This window comes from Littorina saxatilis, linkage group LG8, assembly GCF_037325665.1.
Source record: "Littorina saxatilis isolate snail1 linkage group LG8, US_GU_Lsax_2.0, whole genome shotgun sequence".
In the NCBI taxonomy this organism is placed as follows: Eukaryota; Metazoa; Mollusca; class Gastropoda; order Littorinimorpha; family Littorinidae; genus Littorina; species Littorina saxatilis.
Window position 1 is genome coordinate 29311182 of NC_090252.1, and position 9522 is coordinate 29320703.

The 9522-nt window shown below is 38.7% G+C and overlaps 1 protein-coding gene across 1 annotated transcript in view; it reads right to left on the reverse strand.

The window, feature by feature from the left end:
• Positions 1–9522, reverse strand: part of LOC138974588 (hemicentin-1-like) — a 31292-nt gene that overhangs the window by 18817 nt on the left and 2953 nt on the right. Inside the window, exons 2-3 of the mRNA XM_070347307.1 lie at positions 5775–5955; positions 277–413 (exon numbers count right to left, since the gene is read on the reverse strand). Coding sequence (XP_070203408.1) covers positions 277–413; positions 5775–5955 — 318 coding nt within the window. The remainder of the gene's footprint in view (positions 1–276; positions 414–5774; positions 5956–9522) is intronic.

Genomic DNA, 9522 nt, shown 5'->3' on the forward strand with positions numbered 1-9522 from the left:
GCAGCAAGGGGGAGGAGTAGGCACCGCCCTCATAACGCTGGCCGGAGAGTTGTTGAGATCTCTAACATCTCACTCCACTACGACCAAAATGGTTATGGTGCTACATGTACCTTGTTGTGTCACACACATAACGAGTGCAACTTTCAGTAGTGTTTGAGTGTGATGCAGCCCTCTTCAGGAGTCCCATCCTCTGCACGCACACACACACACACACACACACACACACACACACACACACACACACACACACACACACACACACACACAGCAACGTACGGTAGAGTTCCAGTGTGATTCTGCCCTCTTCAGCAACCCCATTAACTACACCTCTGCAGGTGTAGGTTCCAGCATCGGCATCAGTTGGGTTGGAAATACGCAGGATTAACTTTCGCCCAAAATCTGATGTGAATTTACTGCAACAGAAACAATGTATCGCTGGTTCAAAGCGCTGTGGTTCTTAAGCAAATAAAACCTTTGAATTTTGAATGCGATCAGTACAGGCCTTGAAGACAGCAGCCACAATAGTTGACGGATCAGACCATGAATGTCCTCAGGTCGTCTTTCTGACAGTGTCAGCACTCCAAGCTCTGTCTGCCAACAAAGAAAATGAGCTCAACAACGCCCTCCAACAGGTTGCTCAGAACCGAAGGGTCGTGCTTCAGTGGGTGCCAGCTCATTGTGCCATAGCAGGAAACGAGGCTGCAGATAAACTTGCCAAGGAAGGTGCCTCAAAGGAACTGTTCACGTCCCAGCTGCAGTACAAGGAAAAAAAGACAATAATCAAAAACAAGAGGAAAACCAGAGCGAAGAAAGATGACTACCGCCTGCTCCAACGTGAAGAACAAGTCCTACTCAGACTCCGCACTGGACATAACAGACTAAACCATCATATGGCCACAAAGCTGAAGCTAGTTCGCTCCCCCTTATGTCCGTATGGCAAGAATCAGACAGCAGAGCACATCCTGCAGGCTTCCCCATACCACAGTGCTCTGAGGGACACCATATGGCCAGAGGAGACAGCGCTACAAAAAAAGCTATACGGCCCCAGAGAGGACTTGGAGAGGACAGCACGTTTCGCCCTGCAGTCCGGACTGACGATCTAACAGCGAACGACAAGAAGAGGAAGAATGCGATCATCAAAAAATAGGAAAGTTTGGCATGGAGCATTTCATATAGACCACAGGGTCTGGCTCCATAAGAAGCCTAGAAAATGAGTTCCGTTGTCTCGAAAAGGGTACAATGATTTGACATCAAATTGTCTCATGACATGGTGTGTGTAGTCAGAAACTAAAATGTTCTCACATTTAGTATTGCACATTCTCTGGAAAATTGCAACATAAGGGGGGGATAATCGCCAAGTGTCAGTCACAAAGAGACAGTTGCCAAAATCAATTTTTATTGATTTTAAACTTTTTTTTTTACAAAAACCTTATTTTTGGGGGGGCATGTGTTTAGAGTCACACCTCAAGAAGTTTCTTTCCCCCCCCAAAAAAAATACTAATAATTAAAATTAAAAAAAAAAAAAAAATATGTAAATTTTTTTATTTTTTTTTATCAACTTTAAGGTGGCAGTACTACCTGGGATTTTGACAAAAACTCTATTTTCCATTCCATAATGTGTTATTTTAATACAGAAATGCCTCAATATTGTCAAACGTTTTGAATTTGTTGTCGTAATTAGTGCCAATATCGTATTTCTACACAGTTGATGTGTCAATTTTGACATTATCATTTTGACGCGTACAAAAAGTTTGCGTTTTCCTGTGATGTTTTTTGAAGTATTATAAATACAGTGTTGACATGTTACAGAAAAACAACCACACTGTGGAGCTGTGTGCCATGGGCATCAAAAAAACAATTTCTGCACACTATGTTTATTGTTCCTTAACATTGAATGTATGATTTAATTTGTGACCGAAGTTTTACTGAAATTGGATGATATATATATGTATATATACCACCAACATAATGCAACCCCTCCCCAGGTAGAACGGTCAACTGCCCTTCACAACTTAGTTAATCACTGGAAATCTTTTGGCGAAAAGAACTCCATTCCTTCAAACAGCGCAATATTCGTTAACTTTTCCTTTCTATACAACACTTCAGCGCTCTTACGTATTACATTTTGACGAAGCTCACTGAAATATGCCACACACAAAAAAAACTAGAGCCTGCCAAAGATCAAATAAAGCTGAACATGTTTCAAACTAGATTATAAAACAATCTAAGTACAAATATTCTTTGTATATGACTGTGTGTGTGTGCGTGTGTGTGAGTGTGTGAAAATATTAAGCTTTTCCTTGAGCGTATGATTTTGAAGCCATTCTATGGAATGTGTTTTGCACAAAATTATGATGTCCATTGACGTTTCTAAAAGCGTTCAAATGTCCTATTGATGTTGAAGAGCTAGAGGACATTTGTCCTGTATACATGTATGAATTTGTAGGAACATCCCTGATATCATGCTGCAAACTGTACAAAACACACTTAAAACTCTTTAAACTATATGATTGACTTTCAAGGGAATATTAATAGAACCTACCATCAAATACTGGCGAATGAAGATAATTGCATTATCCGCAAGTTTAAGCAAAGGCGCGGTGGAACAGTTGACACAAGGTCAAAGCGTGATATGTACCGCAAAGTTTCTCAGCACTCATCGGAATATGGGAAAGATGCACACACCTACAAAGTTTCTGTTCTATGCACGCTCAGCTCACATAGGATCTTAAAATCAAAAATGTACACATGATCAGCAAAGTTTTTGTACACTGCATGTTCAAAGTCAGGAATGAATCAGAGTCTCCTTGAAGACTGGGTCTTGCCACCTGATGACCTGTGCTTTTGCAAAAATGGCCTGGTCAAAAACGAGGAAAATGTGTTGCAGTTCCAGTTCCCTTGAAACCTGAATGTATGGCAAGAACTCTCGATGTGTCTGTTGGACTCCTGACTATGATAGGCAGGTATGGAACCTGTACAACAGACAAAGGAAAACGTACAAGCGGGGTAAAAGAGCATAATTGTGCTTGAACTAGATAAAAAGAACGACACGTTTGTTTGTGTGAGTACGTGTAAATGAATGTTTGTTTAAAATAATAACACATTTTGGTTGCTTGTGTTTAAAAAAAAAGTATAACATTTTATTTGTGTGCATGTGCTAGGAACAAAGATAAAAGAAACACCTTTAAGGATCCAGTGTTTAAAAAACCCACAAACAGACATGTCCAATAAAGTGGAAGGGTAAAAAATAAAAAAAATAAAACATTTTAGGTGTATACATGTTTTTTTTCAGTTATTTTGTTGAACAGGTACCAAGTCTGTACAACATATTACATAGGAAAACGTGCAAGCCGAGAAAACAATCAGATGCTTGAAGCAGAATAAACAACGAAAAGTTTGTGTGAGAAAGTGTAAATACATTTTTGCTTTAAAAAAACCCACATTTTGGCTGCATGAAAAATAATAATGATGAAAGTATATTTTGTGTGCCTGTGTTAAGAACAAAGATAAAAGAAACAGTTTATGGTCCCAGTGTTTAAAAAAAAATACATTTCCACTAAAGTGGTTAGTTACAAAAAACATGTTAGGTTTATACATGTACAGTGGAACCCACATTTATGACCTCCAAAAATCTGAGAAAACCAGGTCTTAAAAAGGAGAATCTTAAATCGGGGGTAAATTTAGAGAAGTTATGAACAGAAAATCTGAAAAGGCAAGGTCTTAAATGGAGGAAGTCTTAACTTTGGGGGTTCCACTGTATACACTTACAAGAAATAAAATGTCCTCACTTCCTTTCAACTTTCAAAAAAAAGTGACAGGGTGTTAGAAAATGTTAGTGGAAACCAATTCCAATGTATTCGTTACACTGTTACTGTCAGTATATAATCCTATTTTGTATGGAACACAATTCATCAAACCTACTTTCGACATTGGCGGAATCTGCCATCTTGCACTGCAGCATTGAATCCAGTCCAATTGTGTAAGGTCTGTAGATGCAGCTGAGGGAAGCTTTGTAAAGAAGGCTAGTAGATCAAGTGCCAAGGGGAGGAACTGCAGGAGAAATAATCAGATACATAAATGGCTGAAATGTATAACATCATTATAGGGTGTGTGTACAATGTGTTTCAATGTGTGTACAATAAACATCTGTGCAGTTAAAACTCAGATCTATACAAAAACAATGACATGTAAACAGAACAGCTCGTCGCGATATAACCTTCGTGGTTGAAAACGACGTTAAACACCAAATAAAAAAGAAACAGAACAGAACATGTGTGTGCCCAAGCACTATAGTTTGTCAATGTCTGCATGCATGTACTGCAGTGTTATTGTGTATCCTAACATGAATTTCTGTCATAATATTAATGACAATAATACCTACAGTCAGAATTCAAAATTACCAAAGTAGGTGATCTTTCTTGCAGTAAAACAACTGTCTAGTTGCATTTTATACTCTGAATTTAACCCATTGAAAAGCAGTTTACTATCATAACAACTCATTAGCTGTAACCAATACAAGAAAAATGATATATCAATCACATAGGCCCCTGTATAAACAATAACATGTTGCATCTGCACCTTATTGTACCTCTGCTATATTAATCCTAAACTGTTGTGATGCTATGAAGTGTTAATTAGAAGATGATCAATATCAAACATAATTTGCTCAGAAATATACACACAACTATTTCAAATGAAATTCAAGCAGGTTTTTACTCACCAACACATCTCGACATATGTCAGCACAAGTATATATCCACGGGTTGCTCAGAAGGTTCAGGCCCTTTCCTTCTATGTGTAACCACAGGCGGAAGGTATCGTTCACTGGACCACCACTATCATAGAAAAACTAGTAGTGTAACATACGCAGGAAGACAGATGTCTGGGATCAACACACTGCTGAATTTCGCTTTCTTACGCTTGACCAAGGCAGGAGAGCTTGACACACACTGTTGATCTGAAGGAGTGACAACAACAGCATCACTGGAAGTGTCAATTCGCTGTACATAGTGTTTCTTCGCTCGCTGGAGTCGAACAATACATGTCAGACGCTGGTAGCAGACGACACGATGATAGGTACTCGTTTCAGCTGTTTGTCCATTTGCGACTCGTTCCGTCAATTTTTTGGCAGACAGCCTGTTCGTCACGCTCAAGGTTAATCCACTCAGATGCACATGTCAAAGCTTTTGCCCACGAAACACTTGAAAATGGGGTCAGTTTTTCGTCAGTGTCTACATTCTGAGTGCAGTTCGCTGCCATGATATGTCCCGCGGAAACAAACACAGCTAAATTCTCATTGATTAAAAAGCTTTTCACTGTGGACGATTTTCCATGGGGAATAATCCTGGCTTCGGCAGGGAGATAACTGCCTCTTTGCTAAATTAATTCATTAATAAAATCAGTACTAGCGTATGTGCAGCTATTAGTGCGTGAACATTGATGAATTCTATTCTTTTAGTAGTTAGGTTCCAGGTTCTGCAAAGTTCACATGGTACCCTTCTCGGTATAACCAGCTTGAACGATAGAGTTCTACGCCGTGTAGTCTAATAATCATAATCAACCAAGCGAAATATTCACAAGCACATGTAGTACGACTATTAAATGGTTTTTAAAATGGATGGAAAAACAAATGATAATCAGACTTCCAATAAAAAGGAAGATAGTAGTGATCTCTATGTCTTTAACATTGAACAATTTGATCTGGTCCTCCCGGCTGTCAGCATTAACATTGACCACAGCTATGTAAGCAGTGAATACAATGCACACTTTCTTACCCTCCTGAAGTAGCAGTGATCTCTTCGTCTTGATCGTTGAACCATTTGAGATCAGCCTCCGTTGTTGTCAAGTCGGGGGCAGCGCAAGTGAAGGTGGCAGGCTCGGTGCTTCCAGCCGTCATGTCATGCACGTAAGGGTTCACTGCAGGCAAGATTCTCAGTTCTGCTCCCACTAGCGTAGCTGTAACATACACAAAGTTCACATCACGTTAAAGAAATGTTTAACAGTTACTGAGTAAGACTGCGGAGGGAGGGAGAGGGAGGGATGAGAGAGGTTACATCAAAACTGATATTTGACATGACACAAAGACACACTGAAATAATATTTATGTCAAATCAAACAGACCGAAATGCTTACAAAAACAAATCAATTCAATAATAGTTATCACAACAGCTTTTAAATATCCATTCACTCATTCATTCATTCATTCATTCATTCATTCTCTCTCTCTCTCTCTCTCTCTCTCTCTCTCTCTCTCTCTCTCTCTCGCTCTCTCTTTCTCCCTCTCTCTCTCTCTCTCTCTCTCTCTCTCTCTCTCTCTCTCTCTCTCTCTCTCTATCTCTCTCTCTTCACAGCGCCTTGAGCTTAAAGTAAACATGGGGAAAAGTAACATCGTGGTTTTTCGTAAAGGTGGATATCTAGCTGCTCGTGAAGTTTGGTATTTTGGTGGGCAAAGAATGGAGGTAGTAAATGCATACAAGTATTTAGGTATTTATTTTTCTACTAAATTAAGCTTTAATTTTGCTTGTCAAGATCTAGTTGCCAGAGCAAAACGTGCAGTACTGTGTATTATGAGTAATTTGTATAAATTCGATAGATTGTCTTTGGATGTTTTTATCAAGCTTTTTGACTCACAAGTTCAACCTATTGTTCAATATGGTGCTGAGGTATGGGGTCTGATGCAGGCAGCAACAGTAGAAAAGGTGCATTTGTTTGCTTTAAAACGTTTTTTAGGTGTTGACAGGCGTACTCCTAATGATCTTGTATATGGTGAATTTGGACGTTATCCCATTTACTTAAATTCATATGTACGTTGCATAAGATACTGGCTGAAACTGACAAGAATGGATGACAGTAGATTACCTCGTAAAGCATATAAGATGTTGTTTACTCTAGATAGCAGAGGTAAATCTACTTGGGCATCACAGGTACGGTTGTGCCTGTGTCGATATGGTTTTCAGTATGTATGGATTAACCAAGGTGTAGCCTGTATTAATTCGTTTTTGGCATGTTTTAGGCAACGCATTATTGACTGCCGATGGCAAGAGTGGGATAATCATATTCAGACTAGCGAACGGTTTGCGTTGTACCGTACCTTTAAGACAACAAATCTTGTAGAAACATACTTGTCAATTCCAGTAAACAGACACATTTTAAATGTTTTGGTTAAATTTAGATTGGGTATTTCCAGACTTGCTTTACATACAGAAAGGTATAAAGCTGTAAGTGAAAATAATTTGGTCTGTCGTTTGTGTCAATCTAGTACTGAAGATGAATTGCATTTTGTTTTATGCTGCCCTGCACTGGAAAATCTAAGACGTCAATTTATTCCAGCAAAATTTTGTAGATGTCCTTCGAATTTCAAACTTGCACTGTTGTTGTCTGTGAAAAATGAAACTATACTTTGCAATGTAGCTAAGTTCTTGTATTTTTCATTTAAATGTTTAGAAAATGCTGTTTAAGCATTAGTATTTTGTGATTATACATTGTCTTTTCTTCTGTTCACTTGAAACGACGCGTGTGTGGATTGCTGCTGCACACACGCTTTACTTTTGTGTAACCAGCCCCCTTCCGAAAGGGGCTAAGGCCTTAAAGGAATAAAATCTTGTTCTTGTTCTTGTTGTTCTTGTTCTCTCTCTCTCTCTATCTCTCTCTCTCTCACACACACACACACACACACGCACTCACACACACACACACACACACACTCAGTGACACACACACACACATACACACACCCACACACACACACACACACACACACACACACACACACACACACACAGCTTCTATGCATCTGTTCAGCTTGACCCATTGTTTTAACATTTCAAAGAAATATAAATTCTGCTTGAACAACGGACCAGTGTCAACATTATCTTCCTGGTATTACTCATGATTACGAGAGTTGGACATTTGAAGTTTAATCATGCCATAAATAAGCTTGATGAGGTAGCAGCTATTCTTCTCAGCTCAGGCAAATACTTTCACATTTTTGGACTCTCTGAGTCGAGACTTAACAGCAATATTACAGATGTGGAAGTTAAGATTGAAGGATATAATGTCGTACGTCGAGATCCATCATCAACAAAAGAAACTGGTTTGCTTGTTTATATCCACGGGTCCTTAACGTTTTATAGACTTCATCACTTAGAGCAGCATTCGGTTGAAACAATATGGCTGGAATTAAAATTGCGTAAATCAGCGCCAGTCTTGACCGGTTTCTGCTACAGGAATCCAGCTGAACATGTTAACTGGTTTGATAATTTCGATAACATGATGGACGCTGTCAGCCTTGAATCCAGAGAAATTATACTTTTGGGCGATTTTAATCTTGATCTTTTGAAACCCAACAAGTGCTGGATGGAAAAGTTATCCTTTCATAATTTACAACAATTAGTAACGATTCCAACAAGAGTTACAGCTACCTCATCTACGCTTATAGACCATATATGTGTGTCAACCCAGGCTAACATTATTGAAACCTCAGTTCCAAGTATTGGTTGTAGTGATCACTTTCCAATATGCCTCACATGGTCGAAAAAAGGGGTAAGAATCCCCAAACGAAAGCATAAATTCATAACTTATAGGCTATTTTCAAAACTTGATAAAGAATCATTCCTTTCTGATTTAAGTTCTACAGATTTTTCAATAATTTATAATCATACTGACCCCGATGAAGCATTTGAATTATGGTACAACTTGTTTATAAAAGTATATGATAAACATGCACCATTCAGAACCTCTCGTGTGCAGCAACACCCAAAACCAAAATGGCTTACACACGACATTCAATGTGCGATTAATCACCGCGATTTTCTTAAACGTAATGGCAGAGAAGAAGAGTACAGAAAGCAGAGAAACGAAGTAACCGTGAGCTCGCTGCATCAAATACGAAACAAAACTCAAAAGCCATCTGGAAAGTGATCAACCAGTTGACACGTAAAGAAACCGTAAAATCTTCTGTCATTGATGTACCTGCGGATGATCTTAACATTCATTTCACTTCTATTGTTGAAAAAATAATCACAACTGATAGATCAAAACAGAATTATCGGGACAAGTTGAAACAGTTTTGTGTTTCAAAAAATATTACACATAATTTAGACATTCCCCTGTTATCTGTGAGCGAAGTCTTCCATTATCTGATATGCTTAAAACAATCTGGTACTCATGGTCTAGATAATCTTGATGGGAAAATTTTGAAGTTGTCTGCCCCTTTTATTGCAGAATCTCTGACATACGTTTACAACTTGTGCCTGGACAAATCTGACTTTCCCGCCAAATTAAAGGAGGCAAAAGTAATCCCGCTATTCACATTAGGTAATTATTCTGACCCCGCCAATTACAGACCAATCTCGATTCTTCCTGTTTTATCCAAACCACTTTAAAAAACACATATATACACACTTGGCCGCACATTTGAAGAAATACGACCTTATTCATTCAAATCAGTCAGGCTTCAGAGAAAATCATTCGTGCCACACAGCATTAATAAACCTTCTTGAAAACTTGCTTTGCAACATTAAT